Here is an 18830-nt window from a genome sequence, read left to right as displayed (position 1 = left end):
CCTCCATATAGAGAGCATGCTTTATGCTCCAGCAGTAACTGAGATATTCATGGGTTTTGTTGCCAGTCCCTGTATCAAGGGGGGATTACTCTATCTGACCACCACCTAGGTGGTCAGATAAACTTATAGCTCTTTTTAGCAAAAAGTTTTAGCTGGGATGGCTGGGTTTGTGAGGATTTAGTACTTCTACGGTATCATAATTGGATAAGTATTCATGAAGAAACATTTTACAAGAAAAAAATTAGTTTAATTCTTCTGTGGCTCTGGTTAAGTTTTGCATTTAAGTCACCTTCTCAGGCACAGAGAAATGCAACTTTGTGGATTCATCTTGTTGAGTGCAACAGCATATTAGCAAAATTAGGTCACCATGTTATATATATATATTTTTTTTGCTACATCTCAGAGGCTCTGGTTAAGATTTCCATTTATGTTAGTGCCTCGTGCACATTTGGATGTTGCCTGTGTGATAATTAAGCTTAGTTTAAGGGTGACCAACTCACTACCATCCTTCATAAAATAGTTCACACCAGTATGTTTGAGATATATACAACACTCCCTCAATAACTTGCACACTGATGAATCATAAACACAGGGTCAGTCGTGGATCCCATTTTGTTTTGCTAGAAAGTACCAGTAATTTGACCCCTATTTGTTGAACATGAAGAAAATCATGATCAAAATTGGTAAATGAAACCTTGATATATCACTTGCTTTATCGTCAGAAATGGTTGATATAACCTGGAAATTTGAATCAACATTAGGAAATTATCAACTTTTGGTAGGAAGTTATGTATTTTGTTAAAATTTCTTTCCAAACTACATTCTTGTTACCCTGTAAATAACAGTATGCAACAAAATTTCGATCAATGAAAATGGAACTAATTCTTATTGGAGGTAGCACTATAATAAATAAATACCAATTAAATAAGGTTTATTTAATCTAGTGAAATGCGTGTTTTAGTTATATCTTTTAGTTCGGTTTAAGTGTAATAATTTAGTATATACGGTGTGCAGTGTAACGGCTATGACCACGAGCATATCTGTGAGAACCTAAGTGCCGACGATGATTTGATACCTTATTTATGTAAGTATTTGTTGCAGTCAGATTGGTATTTGTTGTTGCACTGAATTAAAAGCTGACCTTGTTTTATCATGTTAATTATTCTTTTGTATCAAATAAAGGGGGTGGAATAAATGAAAAGTTTAAAGGTATGAAAATCCAACTAAAGAGCTAGTGACCCCAGTTGAGTGACAGGTCATCGAACACTGTTTTAAAAAATTCTTTTATGAACATAATATAATTAAACTACCTTAAATTAGCATACAAATGCACAACTGTGATCAAAGATAGCAAGACAATCATGTGAAAGGATTCCTTGATGATATAAAATTCTATTTCACACATACGTTTTATTAATGAGAAGCTAGTTTAATAGTTTGTAGTTAATTTTTAATTATTGAATTGCCACTCAGAGATTTTCTCACAGATGTGAAGAAAGTACACTATTACTTGCAATGAAATAATTGCATCAGTATTTTACTAATAGAAGTTTGTTTAAAATTTGACATTTGATATTGACGGCTGTTTCACAAACTAAGTGCTCCATTGTTTTTGTTGGTTTTAAAAAAAAAAAGAATTTTATTTGATTGTTGATTTGAATCAGTAAGTAGTCTGATTCCCTGATTAGTATGCTCCTTGCGTTGCATTCCACTGTAGTAGAGAGCAAAACAGGGAGCATGCGGATCAGGGAACCAGTCTACTCAACAACAACATAAAGCAATAATGTAATACACATTGTTTTCATGTACATGTAACGGTTGTTGAATCCAGTGATAATAATGTTAACAATTTCTCATTGGTTGGGCATCTTGAAAATAAATGTCAGTTTTACATTAAAACGAATAACTTGGTTAGAAAAGCGCTTTATGGACTAGTATTCCCAACAGAATCTTAAAACGAGTTTTCAGTCATTAAATGGACCAGTTTACTCCTCCCCCCTTTCACATGTCCAATGAGGAAGGCATCATTTCATATTGTTATGGAGGTCCCTCGATAACTCATGCCCTCACTTATAGTGCAGTTGATGTGTTTGGACCCTATATCGAGGGACAGGTCAATAATACAGCACTCATAACACTATCTGAAGAATTTCATTGGTTATGTGCAGCATCTTTTTTCAACAGTTCTTAGTTAGAAACTGTGAAATGACAGAATGTTATATATTTCTACTGACTGCTGCCACCAATTCTGTTTTATTTTACCAAAGAATCTAATGTTAGCGCAGTAGTTTGTTCATAATTTACAGGGAAAGATTAAGGGCAAGCGGCTGCAGACCATGGTTAAGTCCCCACGGGAGAGTGACCTAGGACCCTACAAGGGTGGAGCCTACACGAGCCACTCTGGGAAGACAGTGAAGCTAGAGAGGTGTACATTGAGCAGGCTGAAGACAGAATTGAATGCAGAAAAAGTGGTGGTTGGCAGAGTTGTGTGCAGTATTCCCGCTGATGATCCTGTACCATTGTAAGTCTAGCTTTTCATTAATGCATGTAGTTTTTCAGTACCTGTCACATGAAGGAATTAAAATTTCTGGAACATAAAATATGACCTGTTGAACATAGCAGCCAACAAGAATGACCTGACATTGATCCTTCCAGTGGAATATGTATGAGGGTATAGTCCACTCAAAAAAGAGGTATTACAACATGAATCTGGCATATGTAGTATGGAGGGGTGGTCATGTGTACTGTTGTACCTATTTCTTGAGTGGACTTGGGTCTAATAACCATCCTAATGAAAGGTCACACTACTGTATTGTTTGACCTATAGAATTGATAAAGGTCATACTGCCATGGTAATGCTGCCATGCTGTTTGGCCTTTACATTTGATAAAAGTCACCATGTCATTTGTTCTTTGACCAATACAATTCATAAAAGTCACTGTTAAGCACGCACATCCAACCCTTTTCCTCAGTTCACATCTCTTTTAAAGGCTGATCACATAAATATTACCAACTTAAGAAAGCAGTATGATTAAGATGACCTAATCTTGTTACAGTAAATGACATTTTTACAATTTGTAAACTATCTGACTGCATAGCAAGTCCAATTAAGGAATGCATCAATTAAGGAATGCATCAAAGTAAGGAATGCATCAAAGCAAGTCCAATTAAGGAATGCATGAATTAAGGAATGCATCAAAACAAGTCCAATTAGGGAATGTATTAATTAAGGAATGCATCAAAGGAAGTCCAGTTAAGGAATGCATCAATTAAGGAATGCATCAAAACAAGTCCAATAAGAAATGCATCAAAGCAAGTCCAATTAATGAATGCATCAAAGCAAGTCCAGTTAAGGAATGCATCAATTAAGGAATGCATCAAAGCAAGTCCAGTTAAGGATTGCATTAATTAAGGAATGCATCAAAACAAGTCCAATAAGAAATGCATCAAAGCAAGTCCAATTAATGAATGCATCAAAGCAAGTCCAGTTAAGGAATGCATCAATTAAGGAATGCATCAAAGCAAGTCCAATTAAGGATTGCATTAATTAAGGAATGCATCAAAACAAGTCCAGTTAAGGAATGCATCAATTAAGGAATGCATCAAAGCAAGTCCAGTTATGGATTGCATTAGTTAAGGAATGCATCAAAACAAGTCCAATTAAGTATTGCATTAATTAAGGAATGCATCAAAACAAGTCCAATTAAGAAATGCATCAATTAAGGAATGCATAAAAGCAAGTCCAATTAAGGAATGCATCAAAGCAAGTCCAGTTAAGGAATGCACTAATTAAGGAATGCATCAAAGGAAGTCCAGTTAAAGAATGTATCAATTATGGAATGCATCAATTATTGAATGCATCAAAGCAAGTCCAGTTAAGGATTGCATCAATTAAGGAATGCAGCAAAGCATTTATTTGTTGTAGCTCACAAACTGATCATTTTTCTGTCTGCAGTGTAACTTCTGTGGACATAAAGAATCAAGTGTTGCATGGCATTATGGGAAATCTTGTATTTTCAAAATGGAAAATATACAAGTGAAGAAAATATGAATAATATTTTACCACTAATTTTGACACTGCTTCACATTTAGGTATCTAATAGAAATGTTTATTTTTTACAGTAAAACCTTTATTGGGAGACCACCCCTTGTGTCAACAAAATATGGTCTTCCATACATGACAGTGGTCATTCATGACAAGTTTTTATTGTGATAAATTAGAAATGCAGATTAATTTTTTCAGTAAAACCTATATTGGGAGACCACCTATTCTGCCGAAAAAAATATATTCTCACATAGCAGTGGTCTTTCAAGACAAGTTTTTATTGTAATAAATAGAGTGTTCTTTGACTGCAGATATTTTAAAATTGCTTTAAAACGTTCATAAAAAGAAGTAATTGGCAGTAAATGTGGTGCTATAGCATTATTATTTTTCTTTTCGGGTTTTTTAACCTACATCTTATAAAGAGATTTTACTCCTGAGATTTATACATAGAATTATGTTTAAATGTTGTTATCCAGCAGCTTATACATAGGATCCAGTTTAATTGTTTTATTTAATTATTTTCTTGACTTTGACAGCCATATTTCATTTTTCAGTACCTTTTGCCTGATTGATGAGGAGGAGACATGTATTCCAGTCAATGTCTACAATCTTGCTCAGGGCTCAGGGGTCAAAATTGGAGATACTGTGGCAGTGCCAGAACCTTATCTTCAACCAGTAAAAGTCAACCACAGAAACAAGGTACTCACCACATACACTAGCATTTTATCCCAGGCAAAGTACCCACATACCACATACACTAGCATTTTATCCAGGGGATGGTACCCACATACCACATACACTAGCATTTTATCCAGGGCACAGTACCCACATATCACATACACTAGCATTTTATCCAGGGGATGGTACCCACATACCACATACACTAGCATTTTATCCCAGGCACAGTACCCACATACCACATACACTAGCATTTTATCCAGGGGATGGTACCCACATACCACATACACTAGCATTTTATCCAGGGCACAGTACCCACATATCACATACACTAGCATTTTAGCAAGGACACAGTACCCACATACAACATACACTAGCATTTTATCCAGGGGATGGTACCCACATACCACATGCACTAGCATTTTATCCTGGGAATGGTACCCACATAACCACATACACTAGCATTTTATCCAGGGCATCACCTACCCATGTACATAGCAGCCAACCCTCACGATTTTGGCATGAATTTCACGACTTTCTACAGGATTGACAGATTCACGCCACATGCCAAAAAATCATGAATTCCCCAATTTTCAATTATTTTTAAATTTCCTGTTAAGTGCTAGTCGTGATATCTGCCGTTGCTGAAATGGATTGGCACTGCTAGTCACAATATTAGTAGAACTATAGCTGATTGGTACTGTTGGCCCTGTAGCAAGCATTTTAGCATATTTTAATCTGTGTAAGAGTAGTTTTACAAATGCTTTTGAAAGAAATCAGGGCCTAACCAGAATTTTTCTCTGCACATGTGCTGCCAACACTGATTTGAATTACCGTTCTGCATCGCATCTTTAACATATTTTCACCACCAAGGAAAAAGAAATGTAGTGCACAAAAAGTGATGTTTACTTGGAATATACCAAACATTTGCCATGCATTCAGCCATCAGATATCGATATACATCATGCTTTTTGCACACAGTGTGCCACAAATTTTAGCATTGGGCATGGTGGCAGAGACAGTGTGAGGAAGCACATTGGTAGCAAAAAGCACATAAAGGTTGGAAAACTACATGAAGACAGCTTTTTTGAGTGTTGGAATTTTTTTGCATGCGCCAACACCACTAATCATTCACCGCTCGACGTTTTTCTTCTGGATTAATACCATTTAGTAATTAAGCTACACTGCAATTAAAATGTTTTCACCTCCAAGGAAAAATATTTTTTTCCCACAAAAAGTGAAGTATAGATTGGAGTACACCAAAATTTGGCCTAGCATTCAGCAATCAAACTTTGATGTACATTATGCTTTTCGCACAGTAGTGTGTAGAGACTTTTACAGTTGGGAATGTGCACAAGGGCTGGTAGTGTTGCTTAAAATGTACCTGTCATATATGTACCATGTAGTAATATTATTATAAGTACATGTATGAAAGATAAATTATAAGCAACAAAATGAGCCATTGGAGGTATGTGGCAGAACGATGTGAAACAGCACACTGCTATAGCACCCCCAGCAGATTTCAGTTTTAGAGTACTTTAAACCACCTATTCAAGTCGTGTATGCTACCAGTTCTGAAGCATTGTTTGTGAGCTTTTTTGTTGAACATAACCTATCATTTTCAGTTGGAGATCAACAAAAGTGAAAGTGAAAGATCATTTCCTATTGTGAGGAAAAATAAGACAAATTTTAAGTGCCTCCTTAGGTGCTGAAAATTTGCAGCAATTTTAGTCACCAAGATAAACTAGCAGGCAAGAAGCCTCATCTGTTTTGAAAACAAATTTACCATAGCCTAATTGAGGGAGTTCAAGACTGCTACAGCATTGTATGATGACAAATAGTGTGAAGTTTGTGTATATCAGTAGATTTGGCTGCAAATATAGTTGTACATATAATTAGTGTAAATAATATGTTTTAGTTAATTTTGGGAATTTCATATAATGCAGTACTGACCATCAAAGTGGATGGAGTTAGTGTCGTGATAAAATATTTCACTAATTGTGTTCAAAATGCACTAATTTTTATCCCACTGTTCACTAATTGTGAGTCTGGAGGGTTGGCAGCTCTGCATATACTACATACACTAGTATTTTATTCAGGGCAAGGTACCCACATACTATGTACAGTAGTATTTTAGTCAGGGCAGGGTACCCACATACTATGTACAATAGTATTTTATTCAGGGCAAGGTACCCAAATACTATGTACAGTAGTATTTTAGTCAGGGCAGGGTACCCAAATACTATGTACAGTAGTATTTTAGTCACGGCAGGGTACCCAAATACTATGTACAGTAGTATTTTATTCAGGGCAAGGTACCCAAATACAGTGTACAGCAGTATTTTATTCAGGGCAAGGTACCCAAATACTATGTACAGTAGTATTTTAGTCAGGGCAGGGTACCCAAATACTATGTACAGCAGTATTTTAGTCAGGGCAAGGTACCCAAATACAATGTACAACACTATTTTAGTCAGGGCAAGGTACCCAAATACTATGTATAACACTATTTTATTCAGGGCAAGGTACCCAAATACTATGTACATTAGTATTTTAGTCAGGGCAGGGTACCCAAATAATATGTACAGTAGTATTTTAGTCAGGGCAGGGTACCCAAATAATATGTGCAGTAGTATTTTAGTCAGGGCAAGGTACCCAAATACTATGTACAACAGTATTTTAGTCAGGGCAAGGTACCCAAATACTATGTACAACACTATTTTAATCAGGGCAAGGTACCCACATACTATATACAATAGTATTTTAGTCAGGGCATGGTACCCACATACTATGTACGATAGATTTTAGTCAGGGCAAGGCACCCACATACTATGTGCTGTAGTATTTTATTCAGGGCAAGGTACCCAAATACTATGTAGAACAGTATTTTAGTCCTTTGTTAATCTTCATTCTTCATGCTGTGCTTTTGTATCATGATTAAACATTGTGTCCTATAAATAATGCCAAATGTCAGATATCACTTTTAGTTGTTCCCTTTTTTATTGGCCTGGAGTGATGTATTAACAATATGGCATGCTGTCTGCTCACAGTAACTCAGAATAGTATGTGTTTCTAATAATATTTAGCTCCTTTGACCTTGAAAAAATTAGTCTTGTTGTAATCAAGTTTATCTCTGATATTGTTTGACAGCTTCTTTTTAAAATCATCTGAACAAAATGTTTATAACAGATAATGATTAAAATATTTTCTGTTAAAATGTTTTGATTTTTTTAAAGAGATAAAGGCAGTAAAAGAAATAAATGTTTACGTGTTTTAGAGGGATATTGGTATATGCTTGTAATCATAAAGAGGAGCATGATTATTGGTATTTCACAAAATATGTTCATCTTGTTAATCCTGTTTAATTTACCATGACTCTCTAATACTCCAGATTATCAATATTCCTAATATTTTCATTATAGATTGTATCCATCCGTTTGTGTGTATGTCCACCACACTCATTTCTGGTTAATCCAGAAGTGTTTGAGATATCTTTATATGTATGCACTTGTATCATGGCACGAGTTTAGGTCCAGCAAAATTTGGACTCGTCATATTAGTACTTTTAAAATTATCTCCCCATTTTTTCAAGTGTATTTACACCTCATATCTTGTATTCTGTAAGCATTTGCTTAATGAGAGATCTAGCAAGATATTTCAGACTAGTTGCAGTCACACAAAATATATGTTAACTGTTTCATGATACTTCTATAGAAATAACTGAAGAGATAAAGTACAGACTATTACATTTGATGATATATATTGCTTCCTTCAAAAACTCTATAAAAAAGAGAATTGTAATATGTTTTGAATTTAATGGCTTTAATTGCATTTATTGTATTTTCTTTTTAGATTTTAAGTATTTAATCTTTATTGTTAATTTCAGAGTTTTGAGTATCAGAGTATTCGAGTGGATACCCCAGTTGTACTAGTTGTGAATGGACGTAAATTGGGACTGGACAAGCAAGCCCCTACTGTGTTAACTGTCAGTGCTATCAGTGATTGAACAAAGCCTACAGCAATACTATATCATGAAATGTTGCTTTGTGATTTTCATTCTTGTGTATAGGTTTTCATCATTGACCTTGAGATCCCTGCTGGCACAATATAACAATGCAAGTTTTTCACACGCTACTGCACTTGCTGATTTGTGTGATATTGAGGCTTATTGTTATCAATTCATGATCATGTAAAATATATATGAAAACGTTCTCTGTCATTATCATTATTCAGACAAAATCTACCCCAAGATCACAGAAACTAAGATAACATGGATACAAAGATATTCCATTTATTGTTGTATTCTCATGTTAGTCATAAATTAAGATAACATTGTTGATACATGCATATTCATATTTATTATATTGTTAGGCCCATGTTAGTTACAAATTACGATAACATGTGGATACAAAGATGTTCAGTTTATTGTTGTATTCCCATGTAAGTAAAAAAATTAAGGTAACATGTGGATACAAAGAAATTTGTTTATTATTGTTAAGCCCATATTAGTCAAAAATTAAGATAATAAGATAATAAAAAGATGTTCAGTTTCTCCTTCAAATATGTTTCCCAATCACATTGTGTTAGGAATTTTAGTCTGCTAACTCATGAATCCAGCCCTACTAAAAGACAAACCTTGTGTTTTCCTAGTTCAGTAGACAAAGGGCAATAATTCTTGCTCATTACCTCCCTTAGGCACCACCCCGTATTGCTAGTATTTAGTTTATCCTCTGACAATCCAAGCCATTTTTATGTGCTAATGGACTCATCTGATGTTCCTTGTTTATTTATTGTGTGGATTAATCACTCTGCTGCAGGTTATATCATTCTTTTTTACAATTTCTGCCGATTTGAGTGATTTTGTCACCTTTAGTGACATCATTCGTTTTTTTACAATTTCTGCCAAATTGAGTGATTTTGTCACCTTTAGTGACATCATTCTTTTCAGACCATGTCACCAATTCTATCATTGACTTCTGCAAGGTCATTACAAGTTTGTGTGACTGACATTTTTTGTTTGCTCTGTTTGTAATGGAGTTGGTTTTAGTGAGTTATTTGCATGCTGCATTGCTAATTTATGCTTTGTTTTTACGTTATGCATGTTGTTTCTGTAAAAAGGTCAGCTAAATTATTGAATACATAAGTTCAAAGTAATAGTCAGTAAATTTCTAATGTGACAGTGACTTTTTTGATTCCTCCATTAAAAACAGAGTAACATGATGAATTACTAATTAAAGCTTTTTGTTCTAGTTTCATTTCAACATAATGTCATCTAAATGTTATAATGCAACTGCAGAGCTTGGAAGTCTACCGTGGCTCTTGTTTTGTATATACTATGTACATTTATTACATACAGCATGTGTAATTGGTGGTCAGAGAAAATCTGGTTAAAATAACTAGTTTGTCACATACCAATTTGCTGATCTATGCTTTGTTTTCTCTTGTGGTATTTCAGGAAAAATGTTTACTAAATGCTTGAAATGCATGTTCAAAGCAATAGTTCACACCACATTGAAAGGAAGGAAAGACAGAATAAGTCAAGGAAGACGAGCTACAGTTCATTGTTGATGATACTGACTCGTTGGGGAATGTTCCCCAGTTTTAGGTAGGCCTAAGTACCCCCACATGTTTAAGCATGGCCTTTGGGCCTGTAAATCAGGGCACATATGGTTGATATTGAATCCACTCGATCACCTCCTTGTACCACCACACTGATACCTGCTGTACAGCCATTGCTGACCATCAAGCTGTCACTGACTGTCCAGCATTGGAGATGTTTAGAGAAGATGGCCCAGCCAACTAGTTCATCATTTGCATTTCTTATTCACCAAGGCAGTGTTCCCCAATTTTAGGCAGGCCAGTGAGTGCAAGTCTCAGCCGCATGTCTGAGCTTGGTCTTCAGGCCTATAAGTCCATGGGGTTTGTACCAGATCCATTGGATCCAGTGCATGATAACACCACACCATTGCAGGCTACCCAGCCATCACTGACCAGCATGGGGACCTTTTTGTTCAATTGGTCCAGCCAAGTATGGTTTACAGGGATCTTAGTGACAGATCCATCTGACTGTACAGTCTGCAATATGCCCTTACTATGATGGAGATTTCAATGAGAAATTGTCTGTTCAGCCTGGCTCTTGGAGCTGCCAGTACCAGTGATAGCTGGACCATTTTCTATACTGCCAGCTTCCAGGCCAATCATTCACCAGGCAGTCCCAAAAGTGCCAGATAAGCGTATGCTCGCTGCTTGTCAACTAGGGAGAGCTGGTGACATTTTTGTAGGGATGAAATTGAGTCTTAAATGCCACCTGGTATGTCTTCTCCAAAGCTGCAAGTAGACTCAGATTGGACCTCAACATACAGTAAGTATGATGAAGCTCCTTCAAATCAACCATCCTTCACATTATACTCAGATTCAACTATGGAGTAGACTGAACTTTAGTTTTCAAGCCACCATAAAGGACATTTAAAATGTATTGGCTAATTCAGAATGCTCTCTATCCCCTAACACTACTCAGGACTATAATATTAAAGAATCAGTAGATCTTGATGATGATGAAGAAGTTCTGGATCCTTCCCCAGTTGGCTAGATGCCTTCAGTACTGATCTTCCAGCACTTAATAAGAATATAGCAGCTGTTCATATCTCCACTAATCTGTTTTATAAGGCAGACAAAATGTGCTCCATGCCATGTCAGAGCTGGTTCAGGATATCTTTGCCCCTTCTTTACTGGATTTGGCCTCATTGGCATGTTTCAACCTCGATGGAGATACCTGCCAGTAGACACACATGTGAGACGATTGCCAGGATTGCTTGGTTCATTGACCTGGGTGGCTTACCATACCATGGTCAATACGTTGACAACTTTGGCCAATTTTCAACCTGAGTCATGGTATAACATGTTGCATGTCTGTGATCCACGTGGCCTAAACTTTGCCATACTCTCCCTATCCAGACAATCCTATCTGCCCATCATAAATGGGCTTTTGAAACCACTCAGCCCACCAGTGTGAAGGATGTTAAGTGGCCTAGGGATATGGGGATCTTCTCAGTCATATGTGCACCAATATCATTCCCTAGGAAGCAGTCTGTGATGCAGTAAGAAACCAAATTTTGAGCTCAGAATGGGGGTTGGTGATCCAGGTCATTTCAGAGGGGCTTCATGTTTTGTTCATCAACAACCCCCTCCCATCTTCATGGATGTACCATCAGATCAGGAGAAGGATACCTTTCATCAACAGGAGATACTTCTGCTCATCCAAAAAAGAAAAAAGATGGTGGAGCTTGTGCAAAAATCAAGGCTCTTTCTTATTTGGAAAGCAAATGGCAAGTTGAGACCCATCATTGACTTAAGTTGCCTCAACCAATTGATTATGCCTCCAAAAATTCAAGATGGGGACAGCGAGATCAATCTGCCTTGCCATTAGATGGAAGAGATATGCCTTCAGTCTTGATCTGACTGACATTTTTTCACATCCCTGTCCGCCCCATGTCACAAAAGTTTCTGTTTTGCTTACCACAGGACAGATCATCAGTTCAAGGTTCTCCCTTTAGGCCTCAACATCAGCCCTTGGGTTTTTATCAAGATTATGGATTGCATCTTTTCCCTGTTCTGACTGACATCATCTACAATAATAGCAGCATACCTGGATGACATCCTCCAGAAACACATGGTACATTCTTTCTTACCCCAAGGCAGGAAATCTCTTCTCTCTTTTAGATCAGTTTGGCCTTCTAATGAACTGGAAAAAGTCAGACATGATGTCCATTTCAAACAGGACTTAGATTTCAGCAAGAGAGTTTTTACAATTCCTTGGTTTATTCACTCCAGACTTGATCCAGCTTGGATTTTTTATTATGTGTCCTTTACAAATGACATTACAAGCATAGTGGTACCCTTTTAAAAATCCCCGCGCTCAAACAGTCATGATCACACCTGAGATTCAGACAAAAACAGTCCAACAGTTCTGAGGTGGTGACCTATCTCCTCAACAAGGGAGGCACCAAATCACCTCACCTTGGTGTTCTGATTTGGCAGTTTCTAGGTTGGTGCGACAATCTCCATTTCCCAATAGACTCATTGTCTTGGCCAACACTCTATCCAGGAGAGGGCAAGTTGTTCACATTGGATGGTCTCACCAGTAATTGGTCTTCACTTGGATTTGTGCATTTTGAGGGCATCCGATGATCAACCTTTTGTGACAAGGTGGATTCATAAGTTATCCACCTTTGTCTCCAGTCCCAGACCCAGAAATTTGGGCCATATATTCACTGTCAATCAGTTTGAAGGATAGTGGGCTTTTGCCAACCATCCCTTGGTTCCTGATATAAAAAATAATACAGAATTTACTGGTCAGAATTGCAAGATGATTCTGATAGCTCCTCTCAGGTGGGACAAGTCTTCAGCCACCAATCTACTTGATCTGGCAATAGATCTGCCCAAGAAGATTCCAGAAGATCCAAATCGTATCAAGCAGCCATGGTCACAGGTGTTCCATTCCTGTCTGGATTGTTCTATTCTCCACGCTTGGCTTGTAACAGGACAGCCTTGTAAGACAGACAATTTAAACTTTTGATTGTGGATAGAATCTTGAGAGCAAGAAGCCCTCCACTCTGAAGGCTTATGAGGGAAAGTGGCATGTTTTCAGGAACTCATGCCATACAAATCAGATTGTCTTTTTGAGTATCTCCATCCCTCAACTGATTCCAGCATCATACCAGACATGGTTTGGGGCATTATACAGACCTATCAGATCATTTAGCTCATTGGGTCACAATCGACCAAAAACCTCGCACTCTTTCCAAATCAAACCAGTCCTGGGTTTTAACATGGCTCAATTTGATTCAGCCTCTAGCCCAACTTTGCTGAAGTTCCTATCATATAAGACCTGTTTCCTGATAGCTTTAATTTTCCACATGCATGGTAAGAGAATTGCATGCCCTTTCTGTTGACCTGAACTCTCTTCAGTTCAAATCGGAGGGTTCAGTGTTTCTATGGATACAAAAAGGCTTTGTAGCCCAAATGATTTACCATCCATAGGTGACCAAAGACTTGTCACTGACCCGCAATCTTTCTTAGGTTGAGAACAGCAGCCTTGCAAGATCCTGAGACAAAATCATGGCACATGCAAATACCTTTCCCTTCTGACGGGAGTGGGGGCACAGAAGGTATAAAGGTCAATGTCAATGTGACTGAAAGAACAAAATTGGTGTCTGCACAATAACTTGAGGTATTCATTGTATACAGTTACCAAGCTTTGTCAATGGCTTGCTATGAGAGTGATGAAAAACATTGATGATTTTAAGATAAAACAATCATGCTCACAGCAACTGAATGAAAAAAAACTGGTTTCTGCACAATAACATTAGTTCTATGTCACATACCTAGACCAAATTTGTGGATGGCTTGCACTTAGGGCAAGAAGAAGCGTGTCAATTTTGGGGACAAGGTCATAGACGAAGATTATTGTTACCAAAATAGAAAAATGGTTTTTGCACAACAACAATAGTTTTACATCAGAGACCTGGACCAGATTCATTGCATGGTTTACACTTGGAGTAAGGAAGAAACCTATTGATTTGAGGGTCAAAAGGTGAAGGTTCAAGGTCACTGTAATTGAAATAAGAAAAATGGTTTCTGCACAGAAATTACAAATATCTACTTATGGCATTCTTAAACATAATTGATGGTATTCAATTTTATGTTAAAATTGAAAATGGTCAATTTTAGGTTATAGTTGATGTTTAAAATAGATGCTTGTTGCTTTCATTTTATAATTTGGATCTTCTTGTCCTTTAAAGATGTTTTTTTTTTCTTCATAATATAGCATAAGTTTTAAACACTGATCACATATTGCAGTTAGATGCAGTTATAGCATAGAGTAAAATCTGACCTACAATATGACTTTTTATGTCAGTAGACCACAGACGGCAAATGAGCAAAACAATCTTTTATTCCCAGAGAAAGGAATTTAATTTTAAAAACAGGAAACATGAGTATGGCTAACAAATAATGCACCAACTGTCTCTTGTAAATTTGCAGAATCTACATAATTGTGGATGACACCATAATAATATAAATGTACAGTATTTTGTTGGACAGAAGAACTTGATGAGATGGCAGATCTATGTCCTCTACCTAATTTTGTACATATGTATATATGTATGTATATATGTATTTTTCGTCGAAAGCTTTAATTCTGTATAAAAAAAAGTTTAGAAACAGCATCACAGTCATTCCTTCAAAAGACAAAATGTATGTTTTCCTAAATGTACCCAAGAAAATTTTAAGAACAAATTTGTTATTATTGGATAAAAATTGTGAAAGTATTTAATGATAGAAATGTACCCTTTTATCAAAGAAAAGTGAGGATTATCTGACGTTACTCATGCATGCTTATTGTTGTACTGGTAGCCATTAATAACGTAGCATGTCAGCTAGAGTGTGTGTGATTTTATTTAAATTTTTAACATAGCTTTAAAAAAAAAATCAGTCATATCGCTACGATGTCTGCAGTGTGACAGTTTATAGAGTGATGTCTAGCACAGGGGCATCATGCCGCAGACATGTAGCATGATGTTCCACCCAGTCACATTTATCCTGACACCAGGCCGACCAGTCCTAACACTAACCTCTTAGTGCTGAACGCCAGGCAAGGCAGCTGTTAGTACCATTTTTATAAGTCTTTGGTATGACTCGACCGGGAATCAAACCCATGACCTCTCGCATCCGATGTGGATGCTCTAACCACTTGGCCACCGAAGCGGTAAATGCAGTCTCAAAACATTTCAGAATGTTGATGTGACGTTGACAGAGATGTGTATTAGTGAAAGCAGTTACATTATATAGCGAGCAAGGCAAAAGGCATAGGAATATATCTCAGTTATTAGCAATTTGAAATTTTCATTCAGTGTCTTAAATTAATATATTTGAACTTGTGTGTGTCAATGTTCATACTTTTTCAGAACATTATATTTAGTTAGTATGTAAATTTGGATGTTTGAATCTGATAGTGATGGGAATTTTGGGCATGTATGTCTGATAGAGATGGGATATGTATTTTGGACTTGTATGTCTAATAGAGATGGGAATCTTATTTTGGACACGTACGTCTGATAGGGATGGGAATTTTGGACATGTATGTCTGATTGGGATGGGAATTGTAGTTTGGAAGTGTATGTCTGATTGGGATGGAAATTGTATTTTGGACACGCGTGTCTGATAGGGATGAGAATTTTGGACATGTATGTCTGGTTCAGATGGGAATAGTATTTTAGACATATACCATATATATTCATTTATAACTGCATACTGCACTGGCAGCTCAGGGTCTTTGTTGATTGTTCTACTTACATTTCCTAACAAATTACATAGACCCAGATCTGCCAGTGTATTATGTGATGGCAGACATGGGTCTGAGAAGTTTGCAGTTGGAGTTGACTTATAGGTGAGTATAGATATCTAAGTCTGACAGGGATGGAAATAAAAGTGAGTACAGTCCTACCCGTTTATGTCGACATTCTCAGGTCTGAGGAAATATTGTCAGCATAGGCAGATGTCGAGATAAGTGTTGCGGGGGGTTCTGAAAAAAAGATACAAGTTAAATTCGTCAGTAAGGGGTGACCTGTCATCAGTGAATAGCATTTACACTTTGAGAAAACAAACAATGGAAATTTTGAGCACATAAAGACAAAACCAGTGTCTCACCTCTGTCGGTGTAGGCTTGAGTCTTGAATTCAGCCAATGTGGGTGTATGAGAAAGCTTGCCAGTAGCTTCTCAAGGGTCGGTGGTTCTTTCTGGGGTTTTCCCGGGTTCTTCCTCCACTATTAATACTGGCCGCCATGTATAGCCTATCATGTGCTGAAAAATAGCGTTAAACCCTACAACATCAACATCACTGTCTTTTTTACATTAAGTAGATGCATTGTTATTAACAATGACTATCTTATATGGTAGAGAGAGGATATTTTGGGCCAGAATGGATTTTAAACTCTGTATTTGTGGCATAGTGTCCATCCTCTTTTTTAAATATAGTAACAAACTGTGTGGTCTTACTAAATTATTAACAAAGTGTAAATCAAATGGTCTTTTTAGTCGTTTTATATGTCAAGGGAGGTAACTCAAACTTAGGTTATGGTATGGACTTTAATAGTTCTCTCACATGAATATTGTTCCAGTGGTGGCAATTTGACCATGTCAAGCCTGTCACTAGTGGTCACTCAAGGGAAAATGCAAAACTGGTGATTGCACACAGGTGACCAATCTAAAAAGGCTCAATTATTAAAATTGGATTTTGAACAAATACCCAGCACAGATTGGCTTTTATTATTATTATCATTATTATTATTATTATTATTATTATTATTATTATTACATTATCAAGATTGTTTTATGTGCCCTGTATAACAAATTCATAATGGGTTGTTCTATCCCAAATTTGTACATTCCACAAAAGATTACTGTATCATGCTCGCTTTAATCCATGCTATAAATAAAATCATCAATGACTTAAAAATATACATTAATTTTGGTTGGTTCATGCTTTAGAAATATCTGGATCAGTCATTTGCTCAACTTCCCAAGATCAAAAGAAGGTCATCTTATAGGAGAACCCTATGATGAACAGAAAATCAAAAGAAACCTTAAATGGCTATTCACTGTAATGGGTTTAATGCCATTTTTCAGCACATGATGGGCTATACTGGAGGCCAATATAGTTTAGTTGATGAAGAACCCAGGAAAACCCTGGGAAGAACCAGCGACCTATGGGAAGCTACTGGCAAGCTTTCTCACATAATCATATTGGCAGAGCCAAGACTTGAACCTACACAGACAGAGGTGACATGTCAGTGACCTGTAAAGATGGCATCTTAGACCACACAACTACCCAGGCCCCCCAGACCCAAATGGAAAGGGATCTAACTCATATGTCTTTTCAGTGACAAAGCTTTTCTCATCAGAGATGGCTTTAATTCACAAGGTAAATTGATAAAGATATCTAACTATAGTAGTCACACTGGCACAAAGGTAACTTCATTTTCTGCTGTGATAACACAACTACTTTTATCACCATCCAGGAAATGAATAGCATTGATGCTCTACCCAAATGATAAAAACATATTAACACTTTTGAGTTACACTGCAAATGTGACTGGAGTTAAGACTACAAGCAAGATTAGAAATGTTCGCACATCGATTCACATGATATTCCTTTATCTTAACAGTGCCTTCCTCATGCAGCAGAAAGTTTGCATAGACTAAATGGTAAATGTAGTTACACTCTAGCGACTGTTTAAGGCAGGCAGAAACCATTTTTTGGTTAGGAAACATCTGGCTGCTGATCACTGAAAGCAGGTGACCTTTATCCAATCTATTGAAAGTTTACTTCAAAGACTTCCCAAAAAATTATACTTTAGAAAGCCTGTTGAGTTGAAATATATAACCTTTTTAACAATGTTTTTTGTAATAAAATGCTTTTTTTTACATACATCCTGTTATGTGCTTTTGTCATTCTTTTCAGTGATGGGTTAAATGACCAGAAATGTTTGCACAATTAAATGTTTCATGCAGCACTTATGCAAGTCATTTATCTTCCATATATTTTTGTACATTCCATGATTTCAGAGAGGAATATTCCCTGTATCATTAAGAGGTACATTCCATGATTTCATAGAGGAATATTCCATGTATCATTAAGAGGTACATTTCATGATTTCAGAGAGGGATATTCCCAGTATCATTGAGAGGTACATTTCATGATTTCAGTGAGGGAAATTCCCTGTACTACTGAGAGGTACATTCCATGATTTCAGAGCAGGAAATTCCCTGTACCATTGAGAGGTACATTTCATGATTTAAGAGAGGGAAATTCCCTGTATCATTGAGAGGTACATTCTGTCATTTCAGAGTAGGAAATTCCCTGTACCATTGAGAGGTACATTTCATGATTTCAGAGAGGGAAATTCCCTGTACCATTGACTGTCACCAGTTAAGATTGTCATCCTATTGCTGTTGATCTGTATTACAAATTGTTATATGATTTTTAACTCTACTGGTCATAGATCAGAAGAGCTTATAGGATTATCTTTCAACCATCTGTCATCCATT

General features: G+C 36.7%; 1 protein-coding gene across 2 annotated transcripts in view; it reads left to right on the top strand.

Annotated features, from left to right (window-relative positions):
- LOC149785858 (tetratricopeptide repeat protein 5-like) overlaps positions 1 to 18210 on the top strand; it is a 59531-nt gene extending 41321 nt beyond the window's left edge. For both annotated transcript variants that reach the window (XM_089979826.1, XM_089979825.1), the window contains exons 8-10: positions 2307 to 2521; positions 4600 to 4744; positions 8610 to 18210. In XM_089979826.1, the coding sequence (XP_089835952.1) occupies positions 2307 to 2521; positions 4600 to 4744; positions 8610 to 8729 (480 nt within the window). In that variant the 3' untranslated portion in view covers positions 8730 to 18210. The remainder of the gene's footprint in view (positions 1 to 2306; positions 2522 to 4599; positions 4745 to 8609) is intronic.
- The last annotated feature ends 620 nt before the right edge of the window (positions 18211 to 18830 follow it).

Source organism: Sinohyriopsis cumingii, chromosome 13 (genome assembly GCF_028554795.1).
Source record: "Sinohyriopsis cumingii isolate HCF-2022 chromosome 13, ASM2855479v2, whole genome shotgun sequence".
NCBI classification, from domain to species: domain Eukaryota; kingdom Metazoa; phylum Mollusca; class Bivalvia; order Unionida; family Unionidae; genus Sinohyriopsis; species Sinohyriopsis cumingii.
The sequence above is the reverse complement of the archived record's forward strand: the minus strand, read 5'-3'. Positions and strand labels throughout refer to the sequence as shown.